This window comes from Clupea harengus, chromosome 4 (assembly GCF_900700415.2).
Source record: "Clupea harengus chromosome 4, Ch_v2.0.2, whole genome shotgun sequence".
Classification (NCBI taxonomy): domain Eukaryota; kingdom Metazoa; phylum Chordata; class Actinopteri; order Clupeiformes; family Clupeidae; genus Clupea; species Clupea harengus.
This window is the reverse complement of record NC_045155.1, coordinates 9,885,186-9,911,185: the sequence shown is the minus strand read 5'-3', so window position 1 is coordinate 9,911,185 and position 26,000 is coordinate 9,885,186. Positions and strand designations below refer to the sequence as shown.

Here is a 26,000-nt window from a genome sequence, read left to right as displayed (position 1 = left end):
AGCCCATCAGTCTGAGGAAAGCTATAAGACCATTTCCAAAAGATTCCAGCTCCATCCATCCACTGTAAGACAAATAATTTACAAATGGAGGGCATTCAACATGACCGCCACTCTGCCTAGAAGTGGACGCCCATCAAAACTGTTACCAAGAAGCACCAGAAGAATAATAAATCAGGTAAAAGCCAACCAACACATCACCTCTAAAGAGTCGCGGACCTCTCTGGCAGCATCTAGGGAAAATTTACATGCGTCTACAATCAGCTAAAATTGAATAGACATGACATTCATGGGAGGGTTGCTAGAAGGAAGCCTCTGCTCTCAAGAAAGAACAAAGTTGCCCGTTTCAACTTTGCCAGAGAGCACTTGGACAAACCAGAGGCCTTCTGGAATTCCATTCTCTGGACAGATGAGTCCAAGATAGAATTATTTGGTCACAATCAAAATCGCTTTGTTTGGAGAAAAGACAACAATTTTCATCTGATTGTAGACGCATGTACGAGGGGTTCACATACTTTCAAGCAGCACTGTATGTATCAACCAAAACTCTCTGCAGAAGGCTACTGGTCAGATTCGGACACTCTGCTGTCTCGCCAACTACAACACAATGGCAAATTGGAAAGTACCAGACCTGTGAGCATAACACTTACATTCACAGGTAGAGGAAGTGAACAGACTCACATTCTCTGGTGTGGTTTCTGTAGGCTAGTAGCTGTAGCTAGTAGCATTGTTTAATGTTTGCGCCCTCACATGCAGGAGCTATAGAGCAGACAGCAGAGGGACAGAAGGCAGTGTCAACACAGGTGTATGAAGTAATTTATAATAGAAGAAGGATTTAACAAATAAACTCACATGCTTCTGTGTAAACAACTGAGGTTTTTAAAAGTTGTGTTTGCCGAGAACCGTGCACCATGCTGTTCTCTGGTCAGCATCTTAATTTGTCAAATCATTAAAGGAAAATGTTTGTCACATGCCCAACCAGGTCTAGACTATATTACTCAGCATATGAGGAAGGAGTCATCAATTTGCACTTGGTGCCTTCCCCTGTTTTGCCAGCTACATTAGTGTGAGTCCTATCAATGGCAAAGCTGTTTTTTACTGTAAAACTTACTTCACACCTTCAAGCTCTTGCAGGCCTGTACCGTTCAATCTGGGCAAGCCCAAAATGCCTGACTGTCTGCCAAGCAGATGTAAATATAGTTAGTGTTATTTATTTGAGGAGCTTGCTTTCACTCTGTGTTTGATGTGTAGTCATGCCACTAATGCGCACCAGGGAATGAGATCTAAACTGAAGACAGACGCCTTGTTCTACAAATACATGAGATTCCTACAAAGGATGGAGGTGAATAATTGATGTGGTGTTTTAAAGAACTGTCTTGAAAAAAATGTCTCCTGTTTTTTTGCTGGAAGGAAACAACTACCATAGCCATTTAGCTAGAAATGGGATATCGCTAAGACACTCCTGCTCCACTTGTCTACGGTATTTTTCTTCTTCACAAAGCTCAAGGTAATATTCATTTACAGACTGTAGTCTGTTGTTCCTTCACCCTCCCACTCACGTACTCACATAAACACATAGTCACTCACCTAGGCTACTCACTGTCCTAATTATACATGTATACACAACTCTCTTACTGTACACACACCGTGCTCTCTCTCTCTCTCTCTCTCTCTCTCTCTGTCACACACACACTTTTTTTCTGTCTCCTCGCCTCCTCCACAGACATTCACGGATGCGCTCATACTCGCGTTCACACCTGTACCAAGGGGGCTTCACACATGAGCGGAATAGAGAGGCAGCTGGTGGGTGAGCAGAACAAAAAAGCCGCAGCTCCGCCAGACCTGGCCCCACATTAATGGCACGGACCGCGGGGAGGTCGAGGAGTGCCGAGACCAGACAAGAATGTCAGCTCTCCTGACCCGCACACCGCTCCCATTCTCCCATTCAACAATGGAGAGTGCCAGGATTCACCTCTGATCCTTTTAGATCCAATGAAAGCACTTGAACAAATCAAAGGGAAAAAAGACAGAATCTTGTGTTCCCCTGCGTAGAGACATGCTGTATGTGTCACTGAAAGCAGCGCTGACTTATGTAGATTATAAGGAAGAGACTGGCCATATGTGACATTAAGATGATTCTGTTTTCACACATATGAATGGGGAAGTGTCAGAAATGAGGTGAAACAGTGATTATCTTGGCTTAGATTGTTCATGCCTAAGTGCTCTCAAATACAAGGGAATGAGATTTGGAGTGAGATGGATAAACAGGTTAATGGATTTTGTAATAAATGTCATTATTCCTCAGATGAGGGTGTAACACCAATAGTCATTTAGCCTCAGAGCTCTATGCTGAAGTGAACGGCTGTGATGCTCTGATGTGCAGCTCCAAGGGTTTCTATTTTCTCACAGGAACCAGGTAGAAGAAATCATACTCAGCGTAGGATCTCAATATGTAATAGATCCATTTGGATTGGTCTACAGTAGTATGAGTTCACTGTAGCAACACTGACAGTGAAAAAGGTAAGTGCAGTGATGACCTAAAAATGGCCACATAGTAACCAACATGGTTCAGGGGGTCAGGGGTTCAGCTTTATGACTAGTGTCAAAGACAAAACAAAGACAAAAAAAAAGTCAAAGACGAAGGTCCAAATCATCACAAACAGAAATGTAAAATAATTACAAAATATACATTAACGTTTTCTCTGTAACGTATAAGCAGACCTGGTTTTCCTCATATAAGACAGGTAGAGGGCCTAGCCACCACTTACCACGTCAGTTACTTGCCATCGCAAGTAGCTGTAGAAAAATAGTTCATATATGGACATGTGTATTTTGTGACATTTAAAGGCCATAATGAATTGGTGCACTGCTGCTTTAGCGACCACCATTCTCTGTTACATATCTGTAGTGTTTTCCAATATTAAAGCTTAAATGTCACATGATATACCTTGATGCACATAACACCACAGCTTATCTTCTGATTGTGGCTGCATACAATACGTCATTGACAAGACTGACAATCAACCTTTGTCAGCCTTTGACAAATGACACATTTCATTCCCCTGGCATCTATTTTCCTGGAACACATCGGATTTCGAATTGGCTTTTGTCACTCAGACTGTCTTTTGAGATGATTTTCATCATTACAGTATTACATCACTGACCGTCTCCACCGGAGAGAGATTTCCACCGGAAGATGTGAAAGTTTTGGTCATGCACATTATGCACATACTCCATGCATAATTTATAGGTGGACTCATCTTCTGTAAAGAAACATATGCCCTGGAAACCATCTCTGGTAATAATCAAATTAATTTCATATCACATTAATGTTCAATTCCACTGTCTACATAATTTCATATCACGTTAATGTTCAATTCCAAAGTCTATATAATTTCATTTAAACTCTTGACATCCTCTGTCAGCAAATGCAATCATTTCGAGAGTTATTACCCCCATTTCCGCAATTTGTGCCGGTGCGGTGCCTGACAAGCCTTTAAATATTCAACTCTATAGTCCAAACAGAAAACATACAGCAATTTTGCAGTGAAAACATTTATTCACAAACACTTGTTAAATTTGCATGATTCAGCATATTGTGGGAAGACATTTGAGATTCTCGTTACATTTGAGATTCTCTCCTCAAAACCAACAAAGCCAAATTATTCATTGGAAACCTCCAGTGCACCACACATTCACTCGTGATAGAGGTTCCTCACAGGCACCTTGCGCTCTTTAGCGCAGATGAGAGCGGTGTGGCTTTAACTTCGACGAGATGCTCAAGAGCACGCCAGACAATGAATTACAAGTCAATAAATTATTTCCTCCCCTGCCCAGACAAGTTGCCCACTGATGCAATTTTTCATAATCACTGCGGATGAGGTCACCTTTCGGGGAGAGGCTGGCAGGGAATAATAGAAATGAAGTGTGATGCAAATGCGATCAGCAGGGGGAAGAGTGCTCGCTGCGCCTCTCTCCATCTTTCTTTATTACTCCCCCTTCGCTCTACACCCCATCTACTCTGTTTCCCCATGATTTTCTCCTTTCCTGTCCTCTTGTTTCCTCTCCCCAGTCTCACCTCCCAGTCTACTGTCCTGCCCAATGCTATACTCTCTCTCCCTCCCTCTCTCTCTCCCTCTCTCTCTCTTGCGTTCTCCTCTGCTCCTCTCCTCCTTCCTCTTCTCTACCCCTCCCTTCCTTCCCCTTTTCGCTCCCACTCCTCCTATCTCCTCTGTACTCCTCTCCTCTCTCTGTGATTAGCATTTCAAACAGGCCTTGTTTTGCTGCTGAACCCGATGTTTGTTTTGCATGCCTCCACAACCTGGCAGGTGGTGTGTCAAAACTAAGAAGATGAAAAGTCTTTGTTAGGGATATGGGGGGGGGGGGGGGGGGGGGGGGGGCATATTTGTCTAACTGGCTATAAATTGACTGGGCAACACAACCCTTTTGCTGCTTTTAAGAACCAGCATGACAGATCCGCTGGGAGGAAGAAGAACCAAGCTGTGAACCGTCATCTTCAGAATGTATTAAACAATTGAATGCATACTACTTTTTTAACATAATTCCTACTGAAAAAAATACCTGTTCCCTTTAGGGAGGCTAGTAACAAGGTGGTACCAAATACTTTCCCCTTAATCATTGGATATATTTTGACCTCTTTGTAAATCAGTTAATTACAGCAATTCATTTACAGTACATTGACAAATACAGTAAATTGATTCAGCGTACAGGGTCCAATAAAAATCATGATTGCTATAATGTTGGTATGGCATTAGATGGCAAACATATATAACTAGTTTCCTGATCATCTTGTTAAAGAGGTGCATTGTTTCTGTTGCTCAGACTAGTCACACAAAAACATGAGACAAAAGAGACAGACAGACATGATGAGTCAACATGATGACATAAATACAATCAGGAAATGACCTCATAGTCCCACGCGTGGCTCTCAGATATCTTGACGGGCTGGAGTGTGACGCAAAGAGTTTACTCATAAGTAATGTCCTCATCTTTGTAAATCAACAGTGCATTCAGAAAGTCCATCCGACTCAAACGAGACTTGGCAACTCCTCTGGTCTTGTTACCGTGTCACCTGTGGAGAAAAAAAGACAGAGAAGAGGACAGGGGAACACGAGTGTCAGACAGATGTGGGGAGATTAACTGTGCTAATGACCCATTTCGCCACCGACTCGTCACATTGTAGTCTCCCATACGCCATTACCCCGCCGCATTCAGCTGCGCTCACCGCGGGGAGATCCTGACAAGTTCCATAACCTTCAGAGCAAAGTAATTATGAGGTGTCTCTCTTCCCTTCGGAGGGGGCGCGCGCACACGCGAGAGAGAGCCCTTGTATGAATAAATGAGTGACCGTGGCTGCGATGAGGGGAAGAAGAGGAGTGGGCTCGTGACTCATGCTGCTCTTCTAGCACTATTTCATGGCTCTTTCAGGCAGGATGGCCTTTGGTCAGCCTCTTCCACAGGCAGGCAGGAGAGGATCCCCCCCCCACCCCCGCTCACACTGGGAGAGGAAAGCCAGCTGGAGTGCTAGGCTCACACTGAGAAATATTGTTGCAGGATTTACACCTATAATGGAAGTTGGGATGGGGTATTTGTGTAGGTGCTTTTTATGAGTAACTGGAATCAGACTGCAAAAAGCCTCATTGTGCTGATTCTATGCTTTCTGAGTTGAAACAGTTACCCTAAATCCCCATTTGAACATGTACCATACCATCTCATCAACCCTTTTAATGTGAATGGAGAAATACAAGCGTTTTGTTTTAAACAATTCAATGGTACTCCATTGGTTTGTTAGAGAAAGATAACCTTGTACTATGAAAAAGCCATGCAATCAGAACCAACTGCCCTTTACAAGCCATCAGAGCACAGAGATGGAGGTTAGCCCAGCTCCATCGATTCTGCTGAAGGGGAGAAAGGTCCATGAAAGTGGAGCTTCACATCAACCGATGCATGGCGTTTTGTTCTGCTGGGTTGAATTCTAACTAGCTACTAGAAACACGCAGAAACCCACATGAAACAACACATGCTTTTATTTAGAGGGCTGTAGGTTGATTTGGTTTAAACTATTGATACAGATCCATACTCTGCGCAGCAGCCTATTGTTATCAGAAATATTGCCGAATGTAACATACATTTTTCTGCTGCTCGGTTAAAACTGTATAAAGGAGGCCAATACACCAAGGCATTCTCTGGCCTAGGAGGTCAACGGTAGGCTCTCAGGTGTTGACCTGCGGTCAGAAAGACAAACTATGTCAAGATCTAGACAGAGTCCTGCCCTCCCTGCCCTGTCATTCCGATAGACACATTACTGAGCACAGACACTACAGTCAGCATGTCAGACAAACTGTCATAAACATCATATATGTAAGCATTACTCAATTACATGCAGTCTACTCTTAAAGGAAAGATAATATTGCGTTTATATTATGCTGGCATGTTTATACATGCCTCCAAGTATCATCTCTTCTAGGAGTCTCTACCACTCATGACTGATTATAATGTGCTGTGAGTGATATCATCTGTTTAAGATGAGCATGGTTTACGGCTGTATGACGCTCTGGTCACTGACAAAGAGACAAGGCAGTTCTCTCAAGTTCGTCTGAGAGGACACACACACACACACACACACACACACACACACACACACACACACACACACACACACACAACCTTGGGCTAGGAGGCCTCCATGAGATCAGGGCTCAGTGACCTCTAGGAGCCGTCGCAGCACAGTCTGTCCCACGGCTGCGATTTCCTCTGTCATCTGTCATCAGGCCTCACGGTAAGGGAGTACTTGTTCCACCATTCACAATATTTCCCATCAAACCACCACTCCCTAAACACCCATCCTTTTCTGAAGGATAAAAGGGACATCATCTGCTGCTGTAGACCTAGAGGATTCGTTTTATTAAGCATCAGAATAATGCCCTATTGAAATAATGGCCTTCATGACAATAAATCGTTTTTATGTGTGATATGGTCATATTCGTAGTATGCCCCTATGTGTATGTTTGGTTTATTTGCAGTGTCCAATCAGATATGTGCAAACAGAGGATGAAATTAAAGTGTTAATTTCTTCAACCAGAAGGTTTACTACTGCTACAGAGATTCTTCCCGCTGTGCTATTTATATCCCTGGAGCCCTCATTGTCTTTCACACCAAACCCCTCATTCTTTCCAGTTGTGCCTCTTAGAAACATGTTTTTTCACACTGGTGTTATGAGCCACATCTGTCCAGATTACGGTAGAACATTCATTCAGTCTTTTAAAAGTCGCTCCTGGTTGCCATCATGAGAGCAATTTCAAACAGAAGGGGAGGTTTATGTATGTACTCTTTACATGTATACTAAATGAGATGTCCTTAAGGGTTATTCAAACAGAAGGGGAGGTTTATGTATGTACTCTTTACATGTATACTAAATGAGATGTCCTTAAGGGTTATTCAAACAGAAGGGGAGGTTTATGTATGTACTTTTTTACATGTATACTAAATGAGACGGGCTATTCAAACATTCCTGTTTTAAGCAGTATGGACAAGCAAACGTGTTAGGCGGCACCTCAAAAGTGCAAGGGGATGTTATGTGATCATTGGATCACATACACGGAAAACAGAATACTACATGTGAACAACCACAGGGACGAACAGAATTCCTAGTCCGTGCTCCAGTATGCTCACCATGCAGCAGTATTGCTCAGGTGTCAATTCTTAAAATAAAAATCGAACATAAAAATAAATTCTTTGAAAAATACAAATATGTGATATGTGATTCTGTGATAAGGTGTAGAATTATAAAACCTCAGCATGTACCTCAATTACCAATCAATAGTTGTTTTTGCAGTGTAAAAGAAAAACACACCTCCAAGTAGCATGGACGCTAATTATAGTCTCTCAGTGCTAAAACACCCAACACAATTTGCACCTTGTGTGCTTATCACCACACTCCTGAGAAATTTGTAGAATCTTATGGCTAAGTGCATTGCATGTCTGATGGCTATCACTAAAAAGATGCTCTTAGAAATGGTATTCAGGATTCTCACAGACTCTGTAATCAGCAATTTCAGCATTGTCCCACCCTTGAACAATGAGGAAACAGAGACGCTGTTTACCCAACCAACCAAACATTTTTTAACAATTCAGGTATATTCAAATATCAAAAATTTCAAATAAAAATTCAAATATCCATGCTGTTTTTGATTACTTCTTGAAGCCCATGTTGCAAAATAACCACTTCCCAGAATTTGAATCCTTATGATGGCACAGCATTAACACCTTTGACAAAAAATCAGTCCAGAATATTCTCCTGTTCCAATTAACACACCCCTGTGTTTTCTCACTTATTTCATGAAACCTGTTAGACCCATGCCAGGCCATCAAACCTCATGGCTCTCCGTGGCCTTCTTTGCTACACTTTGCAGACGACCAACCCGGCAACGTCTCGCAGGTTCTCTCCGCGGGCCGCCGCCTGCCAGGAAGGGGGGGGGGCTCACCTTGGTGGTTTTGACCTTGTTCCCGGAGACGCAAGACCAGCCGGTGAGATCAGGGAGCACTCGGCACTCCTCCCCATCCAGACAGGGCCTCATCTGGCACCACCACTTCTGACGGACGATGGAGGCTAAACACGGGACACAGGACACACAGACGTTTAGCCACCACTCCCCTCACCCCTCCAGCTCCACCCAGCTGCACACAATGAGGAAAAAAAAGGATACGAGTTTGAGGAGTGACGTGCTGTGTGCAAGCTACAGGGAGTACAGGGCGGTACCTTAGTGCTGTGGCCTTGTCAGACAGTTTTCACACTGGCGAAAAGTGAAGTATCCCCCAGCCCCACCCAACAGTTCAACAGTACTGAACCCAAACCCAAACCCAAATCCACAGACAAAGCCTTCACAAGACCATGACAACACAGCGATTTATTTCCTCTTGAAACAGAAAGCGCACCCGCGGACTGCGAATGCTCTAACCCACTAAATGCAAGCTAAACCGCCAGAGAAAGCCGGTGGACAAATCTCCACGGCCATCATCTCTGTGGATCTGAGCTCCGTTCGACTACCCGCAACCTCATCGCACAGGGAGACTTACATCTAAAAACAAAGAGCTCACAGAGAGCCACCGAGTGCCGCCAGAGCCTGTGGAGAATAAGTGGGACTTGAACTCCAAGGCTCCGATGGGCTGTCAGCAGACCGCTGGTTTTTCTTATCCCGTCTAGAGGAGCTTGACTAAGAAGATGAAACAGAATGCTATGATGGAGAGAGCGCTGGAGAGAACCAAACAAACTGTCACAGTCACATGAGCGGCGGGAGAGCCTGGGGGGGGGGGGGGGGGGCGCAATGCAAATCTCCATTACTAGGGCATATTAGAAGGGGGATGAAGAAACAGGGACGGGGTTCACTCGTGGTAGTTAAAAAAAACATGGCTAAAACAGTCATGAATAGTCAACATCCTCTACAAAGCAGAGTCTCAACGTTTCTGTCAAGTACAGTCCATTAAGGCAATGCTGGACTTCAATGCCCCTAGGAGAGGAGCAGAGACTGATGTGTGCCAGGGACGAGAGTGACACAAATGCCTTTTGAGAGGCATAGCGGGCAAGACCGCCGCTTAACATGCAGAGTCTGGGAAAGCATTATGCATGTGCGAAATTCTTGTTGAAATTAAAATTGAAATGGATGTACTATGAGGTACAAAGAATTGACATGGTTGTTCACTAGAAGCTTTAAAAAGAGGCAGAGATAATGCCTGTCAAATTCTTCATAAAGTGGGTGATGGTATGTTCATAGAGGCAAGGACGAAAGGTCAGAAATAAAGGAAATAAACATGGCTGTGAAGTCACAAATAACGCTGGTGTTTCAAATAACATTGGCCATTTTGGAACAGATTGGTATTTTAGAACCGCTACTCAGTGTCAAAATATACCAAACACTCTCAAAATCATTATATCATCACAAACCATATTCTAACCATCTGCAAATACTAAGAGAGAATGGAGCAAAATATCTCTCTATGCAACATGATAAACCAAGGATTCATTATGACAAATGCTATGACTTTGTGGGGTAATTCTGCCACCTCCTGGACAATGCTGACAGAATGTGTTCAAACTAACAAAAAAACAAAAGAAATCAATTATAACTATAACTTTAATTTGATTGACTCTCCCCCATTTAGCAGTTGTAACAGTGTTTACTATAGTCAACAAAGAGAATCATAACAGATCAGTCAAAAGCAGAAACTGATTAAACCAGTAAATGGAGTAAAAGTCCCACTGGGTACCTTCCACACAGGAGGGCCGAGCTTCTGTGGTCCCCGCCACCTGCCCAGGTAGGCAGGAGCATTTGACGGTCTGCGATCGCTCCTCAATCTTGTTCCGGTTGCAGCAGCGGTGGGCAGCCACCACCTCGCAGGTCCCAGGCTTCACCTGGGTCTGAGCTGAGACAGACAGAGGAACACTGACTGTCAGATCATGGAAAGAGCGCCGCAGGGAGAAGTTAAAGATGAAGAGAAGTTAAAGATGTTTTAGAAAAGTTGAGTGGCTTGACACTCTAGGGGGCTGCTGCAATCACACTCATGGATTCGCAAGCACCTGATGTACAGGTTTGTTAGAAGGTGATAATTAATTGTGAGAACCATGTGCTTTTCACTCCGGTGCTCCTGCTCGTGCTTATTATGTTTATGCCACAGTGGAATTATTTTCCAGCAGTTGCAGTTAAGTTAAATCAGGTTTATTTAAAGGATCAGGTGAGAACAGGTGCTGTGATTTCTAGATTTTCATGCAAGAAAGTCAGGTCTGATACAGTTTCCATTTCACCCACTCAAGGTCCTCTGAGGAACAGGACAGCCCCATACACCGCACAGATGGATTGATGTAGTCTCATATCAATAAATATCTCAGAAGTAGTGGTATCTGACTAATCAAACTGTGTAAAACTAATAAAACTGTACTGTGCAGTCATTTATTGAAAAAAGTAAACTAATGAAACTATGAAGAAAATGTAATCTGAGTGAGGAATTATTGGATCTGAAACTCTAGATATGCTATCACTCATTTCAAAAGATTAAAGTAAAAGTGATAGTTGGATCACAACCTTGGAATATATATATAAATATATATATATATATATATATATATATATATATATATATATATACAGAATTTGGCAATCTTGGTGGTTCTGATCCCTTGAGTGTGAGTCTCTGTGGAGTAGAGCTGCAGGTTCAAATCTCAGAGAAATGTAAATGGAATGCTGTTGCAGTCATTCGGATTTACTGAGAGCTGGATGTTCTAGTTGAAAGCTTTGAGGTAACCTACATTGAAATGTGACATATACTATAATCTACCGAATCAATGGGTTCAACGGTGCTGTCAATTTCTTAAGATTGGCCTTTTTTTTTTTCAAAGAACATTTACACTATAGAGTAAATAGGCAGTAAGCCATATTTTTAATTAAGTCAGGCTTTCAAGAAAAAGGTTAATTGCACCCAAATGGAGTGGATAGTATGACTTAGAGTTAACAACTGGCTGTGATTTATGGCTGTGGTATAATAGTCAGAGTTGATCATAGCAATCCCTATTTTGTTAACACATGGTGAAGCAGCAAATCACATTATTTTTCTCATCACTCTATCTGAAACATAAAGTAGTGGCTTTTACTAGTTTATTAAACAATAAGAAAATTATATTGGTATTGCATGAAACTGAAGACAGAATAATAAACAGATTTATGCCAAGCACTCAGAACAACCCACATGCACAACTTTACACTCTCTCTCACACACACACACAGATCCACACACACACACACACACACACACACACACACACACAAACCAGTTAGATGGTTTTCCTGTTTTTAAACTTTTTTTTGTACTGGACAGATGTTGACAAGACCAAGTCATGTGGAAACTGAGGTGAGAGAGCCACCATGTGGCTAAAAGACAAACTACAGAACAGGCTACAACATCTGCTAACGTACTCAGCCCCATATGCGTAACACTCACTGCCAATCAAACGGTTGAGGACACCAGCTTGAAACAAATGGAGTTAGAAAGTTCTATACATGGCTCTTGACAACTGTTCTTTCCCACTTCTTTAAATGAAGGCTTCTGAGGTGTGCCAGTGACGAGAGTGACACAAATACCTTTTGAGAAGTGAAATTTCTTAGCATGAAACACATGCACACACTTGGCCTGATGCTGTACCCCGCAGTTTCTTCTTGGCTTGTATTCTACTATACACAGTCCACAGGCAACAGGCAGCTATTGGTAGAACTGCATGGCAGACACATGATGATGGTATGATGATGCACTTCCCCAAGTGGTATTTGGCATGACAGTGAATTCATTATCTGACAAAGCACAGAGCAACTTACATAGCTTCCCATCAATAGGCTACAGCCTTCCAAACTACTTATTTGACTTTACACTTTTGACACTTTTGTAACACTCACCCTAACTACAGAAACTACTGCAGAAACAACAAATATAACTACTAATATTTGACCATACCCTGCCAGCCTTCATCTGAGGATAATTATGATTTCTGGTCTAATTATGGGATAGAATCCACAAGCATCAGATTTCTGCATCTGTAGAGGTGACCCCACCTCACAGCAAAATTCGAGGCACTCAAATTAATACAGAAGCTTAAAACTTTGAACTGAAACAAAACCAAAAACTCTGAAAATAAGACTTAAGATCATATTACCCGTAGTGCATACTAAGACATGTATTCATTTTTTATGTTGCGTTTAATTTAGTTTCTAAATTACAGTAAGTAGTAGAGACTTTAATTTTTTATATATTTTTATAAGAAGATTTTTCCTAATTCAAAATTCACAAGTTTAAAGTTTTTTAATGCATTTTAAATGATAAGCTTCAAATTCTTTCCATCAACAAAAACAATATTGAAAAACAATAGTGATCCATGCAGGCGCATTAGCAATGTTCTCCGCAGGAAACTAGATAAGAAGATAGTCTCCTCGCTGCAAGGACAAACGTGTTCTTTCTTGGCAACACACCAAAGACATGCAGGTTTTTCCTTGATCTCTTCATCTCTTCACTACACCTCCGTGAGACTGAGGAAGCTCTTCCAAACTCCTTTTTGATACTCCTCCTCTGGGGCTCTGAGACCACAACACAGACTCTCCCAGCAAACAGACTCATCTCAACACAAACCGGCTCCCTGTTTATGCCTGTCACTTTTACAATCTGCAAGGTCAATCACTAATCCTGTTTAACCAGTTCACAACATAAAAAGTTAATGCTCCAATTACTTAACCAATACTGTTTCTTCTGGAAAGAGCTCCAAACAACCACTCAGGCATAATGACCCCTGGTCTGGGTGTCCCTTTCCCCTGGGTGGGCATGTGTTGTAGCTATGCTGGTGAGCGCCCACTCTAATGAGCCCAGAGGGGGTTGTCTGGTGTGGCTGAGGCTCACCTGCTGGTCTCATGACATTGCGGTTGCCGGTGGACACTGGCGGAGAACAAACGATCAGAGCGCAGGCGAGCAGCAGGGCCGCCCCCGACGGCCTCATCTTCATCCTGCTCAGCACGTTAAGGAGAGAGAATCACTGATGAGTTTGTGAGAGACACGGGATAATGACACGAATCGCATGTGTGCGCTTGCGTGATCCTATTTCAGCATTGAGTTAAAAAAAGGGAGCTTAATATGTTAATAATGAATCGTCATTTGTTGTTCATACTTAATTTGGCCAATGGCTGTCATTCAACACCAACAAGGAGACTTCAAAATGTGTTTGCACTTTTCCATTAAGTAGGAATGGGTGGGAATGCATATATAGAGACGTCTGTGTTCTAAAAAAGAAAAGGTGATACGGACACCATTACGTTCACCATAAGGGGGTGTCAGGGGTAGGCAATAGTCCTAACTGCCCCTAACCTGTTTTATCTATGATCCATCCAAATCCAGTGAGGCTTTGCTGCTTCTGGGTAAGATCACCATGGTGGCTCAGAGAGAAGGACCCTGGGGAGGGAAAGACCACTACAGATTAAGGAACACTAGCTGGTGTGGTATGGCCATACAGAACTGTCAGACACCAAGGCTTACAGAAGGTGAAACAGCGAACATGGCATACAGTATGTAATATCACAAATGGAGCATTCCCTCTAAATATATCTGACACAATTTTGTGAAATTACTGGCTGAAATGAATCATATTTTTGAAAGTAAGAAAAGAAAAAATGAGAGGGTTGTCATTATAATGAATATTTCTGGCAAAAGGCATCTGAAGAGATATTAAAGATAAATAAATGTTAGCCCACACAGCTTCAGCTGTAGTGCTGATTCCTATTTTCCCATTGAGTCATGTGGTAGAAAGGAAGAAAGGACCGCCACTGACCTCACAAGCAGCCATTCAAACCACTGCAAAACCACACCACTCACACACCACTCACACAACACTCACACACCACTCACACAACACTCACACAACACTCACACAACACTCACACAACACGGCTAGCATCTAATCAGACTGGTGCTTAATTCCTTTAGTGAGAAATGAAGACAAGGTCTTCTGTTCATGTACATTTCAGTAAACTGACACAAAGAGGGCAATAGGTGATAACACTTCCCATATATCCAACAGGCTCACAGTTGCATGCAGGCCGTTCATGTGTCTTGCTCGGGCCTGGGGATATGATGCCCCCCCCCCCCCCGATCGCTAACTGGCCATTTGAGCACAGCAAAGCACACCCAACGCATGTTCCACACCCCCCTCCCCCAGGTGTTCCTCAAAAAATCAACAGGAGGATTGATCTAATTTTTACCTACCATCTGTTCCTTGACCAGGTCTGACATCTACAGATCCTGCTTCACTAATTAAAATAATTGTATAGCCACTATACATAAACGTGTATAATGGAACACTGCATAAAGGTGAACATTTTTTTATTAGACATCTAATGTCAAGTATTCATAGTCCATATTTGACAAAGATCAGAATATATTGATGTTACCTAGGCCTTAGTCTCTTTCTTTGGGGTGTGTGCATGTACACAAAATAAACCTGGCATATTATACTTACTAAACAAAACAATACAAACAGAAAATGCAAATATTAAATACTTAAATTACATTGATAACTCTAGTATCAACCTATGCATGATGAGTATTTAAAAATAGCTTATGACTCGGGCCTAGATCAAGAACAAAATAATTATTTCTCATACATATTCTCCTTCATGCCTATATACAACTAACGCATAGCCTACGTTTTTGTGTATACTGTAAATGTATACTTCAGTAGACTACACATTTTAAATCCCTATAATTGATTATAGGCTACAAATGAAATCTGCTGTAAAAAGTCAACCTGGAAAGGTGTGACTACACTTTAATCGTTCAGTGTCACTGCATACATTTAAAAGTTGTAGACTGTAAGACTTGATTCATTTTACAGCTTTGCGACACTAACATACATGTCTACAAGATTGCACCTTTGAGAATGTATACCGGTGACCAACAGTGAATAATGCAAATCCACTCACGGAGATGTGCTCTAGTTGTTTTATTACGATCTGTGGAACTCAAAGAAAACACCTACCTCTATAATTAAACAGCTCGCGAAAGCAAGGCAAAGTCTTTTTCCCTTGGTGACAGTTGTTTAGGTGCCATTTATAAAATGTCTCCCATGGTATCAGATTGAATTTAAGGAAAAATCTCCGAACTCGATTATTGCTTGCTTCCAAACAATAAATTGTAGAAAGGAAGTTGGCAATATTTATCCAGATTGATGCTTCAAAACGAAAAATGATTCATGGTGGTTTTGAAGTCCGGTCCGCGAACACAGACAAACCCAAAAAAAAGTACCGTCTCGGGCGAGATCGTATGCTATCTTTGCGACAGTTTCAGCGAAAGGTCAAGCGACTTAAGCAATACAATGTGAATATTTCGTCGGCAAAACTTCCCTGAGTGTTTTTCCGCAGATGATTTGCAGTGCTCTTCTTCATGACACTAGTCACGCCCCGTTTTCATCCACAGATTTGGCCGCTACAGCAAACAAGAAAGTGATCAAGAATGTCTAGTCCGACTGACGCAGAAACATGCATTCAGGTGATTTTTCAAGTCAAGTTTGGGTAAAAGTTTTGAGTTTGTCTTGGCGAGGACGAGCGTTACAAACCCCAACACACTGAGGTTAGACTCCCAAGTCGATTACACTCAAAAAGCCGACAAGAAGCTTTTCCCATCATTATAAAACTTAATCAAGACACCATCTGTTCCGTGACAGTAGCAGATCCCTTTCATTATTACTCCGAGGGGAGATTACTCTTGTTTGTCACTGACCGAGAGGACGGTGTCAACCTCATTTATGGCGATGCGATTTCTGACGGAAGCCCTACAAGAGAAATTTTTGCTTTTTCTGTTCCTGATTACTTTAACCAAACAGGCCCATAATTTAACTAATCAAAACAACAATTTCGAGAATGCTATGTATGTTTCTGTTTATGGTATTGGGGGCCATGGACAATACCACGCTAAAAGTGTGGTTATCAGTACCACGGACAGCGCTTTCTGTGCCCCGAACCCCTTGCTCTCTTTTCAATGCAATGGCATTTTGTGCAAAGTTGCTAGAATATAGACTTGTAACATTATCACACTGCAGTGCCTGAAATCTCAGCACCTCAGCTGGACCTCATCTGAATGCAAATGTATTCAGAAACATTTGTGTTTAAAGCATCACTGATGTCACTTATAAAGATGAATTCTTAGTTAATGCTTTATCCTCATCCATAAGGCTTCATCTACCCAACTAAACAAAACACAAACAGTGCTTCACCTCACTGCACCCTATAAAATGCATGTTTTCAGGGTCTGTGTGCTTACGCGACTGCAAAAGAAACGTAATCAGATGCTGATTATCTGCACTGGACGTATGTGTAGTTAACATTTACTCTGTAATGCGAAGAACATATGTTTGCATAACCACAACCACCGCTCCCCCCTTCCCCCTCCCCACTTGCACGGAGGTGTCAGGGACAAACAGTGCAGCATCCTCTAGAATTTCCACAAGCATTCCGTTTCATCGCTAAGCCAGAGGCAGTTTGATCTGATATTTCCATGAATAAATTATTACATTCATTTTCAGCAATCAATGACTCATTAGGGCAATGCTTCCCTTGCAGCCTGCTGTCGACAGCGCACCGGCGGCAGACACACCGGTGCATGTTTCATGCGAGTGTCCGTGACTCACAGTCCGCACGCCTAATGAGACAAGTACAGCTCAGTATCACACAGGTGTGCATGTGTCTTAGTGTTTTATGCGTGGGCATCTGCAAACTTGCTGCATTAATGTTCTCTTATAAATATACCAATGAGTCTGAAAGTGTGGCTTTTTTGGGGCCGAGCCAAGATTCAAACTAAAGTTTTCCATCAAGGAGATTAAGGGGCATTGGTATGTTCTGCTTAAATCAAACAACACTGGGTTTGCAGGTGTGCAGTATTGCGTCTCATGGTCATGTTTTTACTAGTAGATGGTGGTACAATCACATGGTGTTGTGGTTTCAGAATGGTTGTCCTCAGAGGAACTGCTGCCTCTTTTCAGTGATGTTTTGTATTATACATGAATACATGAACGCTCCAAATCTGCAGTTATGGAAGGCTTACCACCTGATAATTACACATATTAATGTCCATAACCATTGGAAGTTTCATGGAAAGCTATGACTTACTTCATGCGTTCTGGATCTATATGACAGAAGAACGCAACACAGTTTAGGCAAAACATTTAATTATGGTACACATAATTTTTCCACAAGCCTTCAGATATGGAAGTGGTATTTACACTTGAACCTAGACACGATAGTTTAAAGCAAGCCTTAGAGATTAAAAAACATCAGCAGTGACAAATGTACATGGTGTACACTGACTCACTGTTTAAACTATACTCCTGTGAAAATGCAAACACAAAACAGCAGGGTACCTTTCAACAGTAGGCTTGCTGTTTGCCTAGTCACACAGTAAGTGAAGGATCAGCTCATCTCTATGCAAATCCAGGAAATCAGTTGCAAAAGATAGAATGCATGTCAAAATGTAGTGCTTGGCCTCCTCAGTCCGATAGCGATACACTGAGTATGGCAATCAAATAGCCTGGATGCACTCTAGCCTCTGTACCAACACTGTGCTTCTCACAAAAAAAGAGCCAGGACACATCTGAAGCTAAGGCTGGCAAGAGGATGAAGAATAAGCATACATAAAATTAGATGTATGTACATTAGCTGTAACATAATTTAAATAGTTGATATTCCAATGTTCTTCCGAGGGAGTGCGAGTGTTCGTTCAGGACGTGAAATTGAGCTTGAATAGAACGGTCTGAGGGGTGGTGGCGTCAGCCACGGCCAGTTCCTGTCCATCTGCCAAGCCCAGTTCTACGTCAGCCAATGGGGTCAAAATAGGGTCAAAATAGAAAACACGTCAGTATGTGGAGCTGGTCAGTCAAGAGAAGTTTATTTTAAAACTTTAATGATTTTTTTATTTTCATATATTCATCCCTTTTCTTTACTGTCTGTATGCAAACATATTCTACTGACAGGGTCTCTAAAATGGCATCCTTAAATTAACATTTTTTCCCACCATACTGTTGAGACAACACATAGTGTCAAGATAAAAGGCTTGGATTCACTGGAGAAATATCTTTCAAGGTCAACATTATCTGAGGAGCCAGGTGTCTTTTCAGACACCAGCAGTCAACCACACACTGATGCCAAGCTGAACGTGTCACTTTAAGTGGAGTCCTGACAGGCTGGCAATGCACTGAAGGAGAAATAACCTTCAATATGGGAAAAAAATGTGCCATATCTATATTTGATTACAATGCTGCATGTCTAATTTGAAATGAGAGATGAGAGTTCAATCAGATGATTTGAGATCCATCATTTGTTTCTGAGCCGCTGCGTATCTCTACACAACCTGACCCCTGGTGACACCATTTGCAGTCTGACAGCTGTGGCTTTCTTCTTGTGAAATATAGTGATGTTTGATTTAAATATTCCTAACATCTTTGAATGAATGCAAATTTAGATCGGAGTCTTACCTTTTAAAGTTTTGCAAAGATTCGGTCTTGTTCTCTCTTCAATCGAGGCAACCGTCTGAAAGAAGCACGTATTTTAAGCACAGAGAACTTCATCACAATGTCTTGGGGAGCAGAGTTGGTATACATTTCTTTATGTTTCAGTGTTTTTCAGTGTAAAGCAGTCGTTTTCTATTTTAGTGTATAGGTAATTTGGCATCTTTACCATAACTTGCTTCTGTGTTAAAAATAAACGACTCCACTCAACAAAGCGCAGGGGCCTCACCTGTAGATAAAGCGTTTTATTCTTTCCTTCCAGTGTTGCTGTTATGGCCGGAGATTTCATTTGCCTGCAAAGAACAACTTGGACATCTTAGATCTCGCATACTTGCTTTCACCTACAGGGAGCCGTGCCATGGGCTTAAGGAGTGCACTTGAAAGTGGCGGCGTACTCACAGAGAGGAGTTCTCCGTCAGGTACTCCAGCACCTCCTGCAGCTTGGCCGAGGGGGGGAACTGCAGCTTCTGAGGGACCTGGCTACAGGCTGTGCAGTTCTCCTAGAGAGCACGTAAAAACACAGCTTGTTGTTGACCTCAGAGAAAGAAAGTAATATCCCTTAATAAGACTGTGATTAGATATGTCTGCCACAAAATAATAACTTATATTTGGGCAGCTCGGGGGGGGGGGGGGGGGGGGCTGTTTGGCCTCTCTGACAGATGATAGTAGAAAAGTAAATATGCCCCAGAACATTTGTTACTGCCCAGACTAATTATTTGTCTTCTTGTGGTAGTTGAATCTTATAATTTATGGAAAAGTAAAGTATGTGAATCTGTTCACTCACTCAGTTATCTGGGTAAACCTTATTGCATAATGCTTTTGGAATTATGGGTGCAACAACAGCGTTTTTTTGTTTCCTGCAGAAGCTTTATATGAGCTACAAGTAATAGAGTTGCTCACCTTTTTCTCAGCTTCAAAGGTGTAAGTGTACAACCCATCCACATCATTGAACACCAAGTAGTTATTTAAGGGAACATAAGCACTGTTTTAAGACAGAGAAAAACAAAACATGTGAAGAAAGGCTTCACTTAAACCATCTCTATAGACTGCTGCTAATGACAGAAGGTAAATGATACAGTACTGACCTTGTGGCGATTTTAAAGACTTCGGTCGCACACGCAGCTGGAACACAGACATTGCACCTCAGTGTTAGTCATACATATTTCCATACACCACATCGGTGAGTAAAACTGGATACTGACCGTGGATGCACTACAGCCTCACACTGTAATGGCCAAGAGTGAAACACTGCCTGATGAAACATGTATGAACTTACCCGCTATTACAGCATTGGTTGATGCAACAGCAGGGATAATCCTCTTGACCACACCTAAAATCAGAAACGAGGTCTCAAGTGTCATTTGTGAAGATAGCTAATTTCTTTTGACCATTACAGCTACTCTTAATATTGTGTGAATGAAATGTATGGATTATGTTAAAGCATATTTTCTACAGACAAATTAAAACCTTGAAAACTTATAAACATATCCAAATTCAAAATCATCCCAAAAAAGCTTTAATCAACTGGCTGACAGGAAGAGCATTTCACACAAGGGTCCTGTCTTAAATGTAAAGCTGCAATCACAAACACATATAAATAGCAGTATGTGGTCTACTAAGAAAGATGCAGTCCATGTGTTTCATTGTGTGTCTGGGCATTGATGGTGTACAGAGTGTAATGGGTGTACAGAGTGTAATGACGGTGTAATGACGGTGTAATGACGGTGTACAGAGTGTAATGACGGTGTAATGACGTGTAATGATGGTGTACAGAGTGTAATGACGGTGTAATGACGTGTAATGATGGTGTACAGAGTGTAATGACGGTGTAATGACGGTGTACAGAGTGTAATGACGGTGTAATGACGGTGTACAGAGTGTAATGACGGTGTAATGACGGTGTACAGAGTGTAATGACGGTGTAATGTCGGTGTACAGAGTGTAATGACAGTGTAATGACGGTGTAATGACGGTGTACAGAGTGTAATGACGGTGTACATAGTGTAATGACGGTGTACAGAGTGTAATGTCGGTGTACAGAGTGTAATGACGGTGTACAGAGTGTAATGACGGTGTAATGATGGTGTACAGAGTAGACGGCTCACCCTGTGTGAGGCGGTAAGTGACTCCAGTAATGCTGAACTCAGCTGCCCTTTCCTGGGCCTTCTGGAACACCCACTGGATGTGCTCTGGATTATCCCCATCCAGGAATACGTCATCTGGAGGGAGGGAGGACAAAAAAGGCCTATGCAATCTGTAATGTCATCAACTGTGTAATGTAATGCTTAATGAGAATGTATAAGATGCATGGGGAAATTGAAAAATAACTTCACTACTACATTTCTAGTACAGGCATCATACGTCTAGTGACTAAGTAGCTGTTCTATCACTTTTGATATGCTGCACCACAGGGTGTGATTCTAGGAATGGGCTGTGTTGACTGCAGGGTACCTCCAAATGGCTTCTCTTTGGGCCACTGTAGCATGCGGGCGTACTCCACACAGTGCTCAGGTAACCGAGGCATGGACGCAATGGTGCACATGGGGAAATTAATCTGTCGATCAAGATAGGGCCAAGACAGTAAGTAGCATATTGATTAGCAACCAATCAATACAGTCTACAACAGTGCTCAGTGTGGCAACCAGGGACACAGACGGGTGAGCTAAGTGCCTAGAGGAGTCTGTTCGATGCTGAAAAGAGAAAGGATGTACTGTGGAGGCACATAGTAGGACTTGCCCATACAGGTTCCACATGGCAAAGAATTCAGACGGGACAATACTGGCAACACAAAAGACTCAATGCACACAGAGATAATAATGTGAGAACCCACATCCCACAAGCTACCTTTATCCATTTACTAAAAGAGCTTTATCGTATTGTTGCATTTAGTGTACAAACTACCATTAGCTGGGTGACATGTTTCTGCTGCACACGTCTACACTGGAATAAACATTATATCAGCAAACTAGTGGACATTACGGACTTCACCAAAACATCACAGAAATATCACAAGAATGGTACATGTTCTTCTTCAAACCTATACAATGAACCAAAACAGTCCATGTGATGTGATCCTGTCCATGTGATGCAATATCTGCACTTGGAGGTAGACTGCCTACCTGTGCAGTCTTCACCTTATGCATTAACAATATGCTGAGCTAAGGACAAAATGCACCCCCATTTACTCAAGGAGGAGTGAGGGTGAGCTGATCCAACTTTTAATATGAATCTGTATTTTCAAGGTGCATTTACAGGTATGTGTCCATTACATGTTATGCAGCATGATGCATTCATGGACAGATTTCAATGCAAGGTATAAAAGTAGTTTACAGCATGTTATTGGAGGTGGGCCACAGGGCAGAGATCATTGAGCAAACTCACCTGAGGGGGGTAGAGCTCCAGGGTGCAGTCGATGCAGGCGGTCATGCCGGGGAGGATGACCCGGGCGTTGCCCTTAAAGCCCTCCGTCCCTCCATCAATGAGAGGGATGATAGAGCTGGGATCCAGCACGCCATCATCATACGTAAGCAGAGACAGCTGGGACGAAAGAAAATCAAAGATGGATCAAATCACAGTCAATAACAACACCGGTTTTGAATAAAAGACACATGATGACGTTGCAACCTGCCCTCAATGGGCTTTCCACGTACCAGCATGCCGTTCATCCACCTCCTGGCAATGATGGAATCCAGCCCACAGACAATTATGTGGAATTCTGCAAGACAAGGCAAAAACGTCTGATGGATTGGTGCTTCTTTCATTCAGGATAGTCTGCAGCCATAAGCCAGAGTAGACTTGGAAGCAAAAAGAATGGCAGGCTAAGTCAGCAAACTGAAACTTACGTCTGTAAAAAGATTCATCGAAGTCCTGGATTTTCTGAAAGTGCCTGAATGTGTTAAGTAAACAAATCTACAGGATAATCAACAAAACAAATCAGATCAGATCAGTATATACTCAGAGACAGTACGCAAAAATTTGCCATTTTTTGAAGTATGTTTTTCGAGGGAAGAAGTACAGGTATCATCTTCAAATGGTGTTTGTAAGGATTTTGCATGCCTTTTCAGTTGTTTTTTTAACAAAACTCATTACTGCTGCTGTACTAATTCTGACAGCACTCTAAGTATTAACTGGAAGTGCTTAAAGGGAAGGATACGGGACAACATCACATCCAGGGACACGGTTGTTGATGAAGTCTGCTGCCACTTCAGCCTTGGGCCGTCCCACATCTTTTGGCCTTTATTAACACAACACAGAGCAGGTGATATTAGTTATTAGCAATAACACACTTAAATATATCATATGTCCGCTGCAGAACAATAATTAAATAGAAAAACTTCAACAAATATCTCTTTAGAGAGACCAATTAAGAGGCTCCACTTCAGTTTTGCGCTTGGATGCCACAGCAGTTAAACATACCTGTCACCTACATACTCTGTAAGTTCATGAAAATAGTCTCACCTAAAGAGGAACTGCCTGTTGAGATTTGAGACATCAATTGTGTCCATATCAACTACATGTACATGTTGAAATCCAGACAGCGCCTACAGTCAAAATAATGAAGAAGCAAAAGAAAATGCAGTTGCAAAAAGGCATACAAAATGGGATATGTATTATCAGATCTATTTAAAAAAAGAAGAATTTTACCCAGTATTAAGTTAATGCAATTCCAATTAAAATGCACTTACCAGATTTTTGAGAAGCTCACAGCCAAGCCCTCCAGCTCCAATTACCAGTATCTTGCATGTTTCTAGTAAAAACTGAAGAGTCTAGGAAAACACACAAAATGAACAAATACAATAGAATGAAGTGCAATAACCTGAATCAAGTGATTGTGTTTCCAAAATGCTTAAAAAGGAAAAGTTGTTGCATTTATTTAACATGTCATTATCAATTGCTTTAAGTTATTCACGGCAGTATCTATTGGTCTGCAGCATATCTTTCTTTTAAATGCATCTCTGTCCAGTGAGATGGTTCATCTGAAGTACACAAAGTTTTTGAGACCTTTCCTGGCAGATGGTTTTGAATTTTGCAAAAATGTTATTGAAAGATTACAAGAGCTCTAGGAGATGTTTAGTAGGTCTTTCAAGTAAGATGTACAGCATACCTCAGTGCTTGGTTCAAAGTCCGGGTGGGTAAAAGGACCGGGTCTCTCCAGGAATTTCTTCACATGGTTCCAGCGTCCTTCCCAGTCACAGCTTGTGTGCCCTTCATCTACTGCCATTCTGCAGAGAACACAAACCCATTTGCTCAAAATGTTAATATTCTCTCTTTCAGTTACCTGGGAATTTTTTTTACCCTTTTAAACCACAAAAAAAACCTACATCTTACACAGGAAAACAACAAGCAACGGTTCTAAATGTCCATTTATTAGCTACTTGAAAAGCACTAATGTATGTTGCCTAAACTGTTTTACTGTTAGCAATTAAAGAGAGAAACATAATTTGACCAAGTGTGTCCAGTGTTTGGAGTACTGTTTACATCAGTAAAAGTACCTTTTAAAATGATTTATCGACGTCAATCAGTAGTCATGGTAAGACTACCATGGTTATTACTGCTGTTGTGATTATTGTCAGAAAATATGGGTTTATTATGGAATATACATGCAAAGAAATAAAGTTCCACTACCTAATAGAATTCATGGTAATGGAAGCCCCTTACACTTAGCAGTGTAAGCAGAGAGATTTTTGGAAGTACAAGCCCACTTGCGACTGCATGAACTTGACAGGGACAAGCAGCTAAATAGGGCTTCTCAAGCTAGCTTGCACTCTACCTAGCTAGCACTGATTACAATTATTTGGCTAAGTCAGCTGGCTAACATTAAAAGGTGAAGTATTTGACACATCGGAAAGCTCATTAGCTGACAACAATCAAATTGTAATGTAGTGTCTCTATAGTGGCTGCCACAGAGTCTCTGTTCAGCTGAAAAGGCGATTTACGGTGAGCAACGATGAGTGAATTTTCACACTCCCTGCGCTGTGTAATCCTCAAACCTGAAGCCAGCTTTTAGCATTTCATCACTAACTTCTCAGTCAGCTCCTCTATTCTCCTTCTTTTCTTCTCCCTAAAGAGAAACATTAAAAGGAGGTTCAACCGGGATTGGATTCCATCATATAATTGTTGAACAGCACTCACAATTTGCGAATTAATGTACTAAACTCATTCAACGATACTCACGGCTCTTCCCCATCCGCCATACTTTCACAGTCCCATGCCTTCCCAGAATGCCTTACTGCATCCAGATCAGCAGCAAAATGTGTCCTTTCGTTTGATTACCACTCTAGAATGCAGATAAAGCTGAACTGGGGTCAGGTTAGCTCTTCAGCAAAACCATAAGCTGGTGCATTACTACTTCATGTAAAAACGTTTTTTAAATGAAGGACGAACCTGTTTTTGATTGGAAATAGATACTTTAGGGTGCCGTTTCAAGTTCATTATAGTCCTTTAATATCTCAGATAATGTTTATATGTGAAATCAGAGCCGTTGACAGTTTTTTCTACCGACCTGTGTGAAATGACCCAATTGAACGTATTGTAATCTATTATTAAAAAACAGGGAAGTTGAGTTTGTTTGAGCTCAGCAGTGCCCCCTATGGGACCGAGTACAATGTTACAATGTACAATGTTATAGTTGCAGAGGAAGTGGTGCATTTTGTATCTAAAATACGCAAAACGATCATATTAATACCACATTTCATTGCACGTAAACCAGACGAGAGTCAAGAAGTCTACAGTGAAGATTCCAGGTGACAAACACATGGACAACATAAGCTGTGCTAGGCTGTGGGCTACATTATTGGCAAAATCCAAGACGAAGACAAACATAGGCAATACAAAATATAAATGAAAAGTTAAGCGTCATTTTGATCATCTAAATTGTTCGGGTGTCGACACTGGGTAAATAACAACA

At 41.8% G+C, this 26,000-nt stretch overlaps 2 protein-coding genes across 8 annotated transcripts; both read right to left on the bottom strand.

Moving 5' to 3' along the window:
• Positions 1-4,961: 4,961 nt before the first annotated feature.
• Positions 4,962-16,279, bottom strand: LOC105906744 (chemokine-like protein TAFA-4). 3 transcript variants are annotated; one of them, XM_031565522.1, is made up of 6 exons: positions 15,575-16,279; positions 13,909-13,992; positions 13,447-13,550; positions 10,282-10,437; positions 8,502-8,626; positions 4,962-5,089 (listed from the first exon to the last, which is right to left on the bottom strand). In XM_031565522.1, the coding sequence occupies exons 3-6, from the start codon at positions 13,547-13,549 to the stop codon at positions 5,078-5,080; spliced, it is 396 nt and encodes a 131-aa protein (XP_031421382.1). In that variant the 5' UTR covers position 13,550; positions 13,909-13,992; positions 15,575-16,279; the 3' UTR covers positions 4,962-5,077. The 3 variants fall into 3 exon arrangements, with proteins under 3 accessions (XP_031421382.1, XP_042563561.1, XP_042563562.1); XM_042707627.1 differs by lacking the exon at positions 4,962-5,089 and having other exon boundaries at positions 8,250-8,626; XM_042707628.1 differs by lacking the exons at positions 4,962-5,089; positions 13,909-13,992; positions 15,575-16,279 and having other exon boundaries at positions 8,250-8,626; positions 13,447-13,645.
• Positions 16,280-17,741: 1,462 nt separating this feature from the next.
• Positions 17,742-25,984, bottom strand: LOC105906787 (NEDD8-activating enzyme E1 catalytic subunit-like). 5 transcript variants are annotated; one of them, XM_012834981.3, is made up of 19 exons: positions 25,478-25,984; positions 25,268-25,387; positions 25,116-25,154; positions 24,198-24,315; positions 23,779-23,859; positions 23,552-23,634; positions 23,247-23,327; positions 22,936-22,979; positions 22,744-22,808; positions 22,475-22,630; positions 21,545-21,647; positions 21,199-21,312; positions 20,370-20,423; positions 20,179-20,215; positions 19,994-20,075; positions 19,493-19,593; positions 19,323-19,386; positions 19,061-19,115; positions 17,742-18,395 (listed from the first exon to the last, which is right to left on the bottom strand). In XM_012834981.3, the coding sequence occupies exons 2-19, from the start codon at positions 25,285-25,287 to the stop codon at positions 18,307-18,309; spliced, it is 1,386 nt and encodes a 461-aa protein (XP_012690435.1). In that variant the 5' UTR covers positions 25,288-25,387; positions 25,478-25,984; the 3' UTR covers positions 17,742-18,306. The 5 variants fall into 5 exon arrangements, with proteins under 5 accessions (XP_012690435.1, XP_012690436.1, XP_031421984.1 ...); XM_012834982.3 differs by having other exon boundaries at positions 25,084-25,154; positions 25,268-25,984; XM_031566124.2 differs by having other exon boundaries at positions 25,268-25,984.
• Between the last annotated feature and the right edge of the window lie 16 nt (positions 25,985-26,000).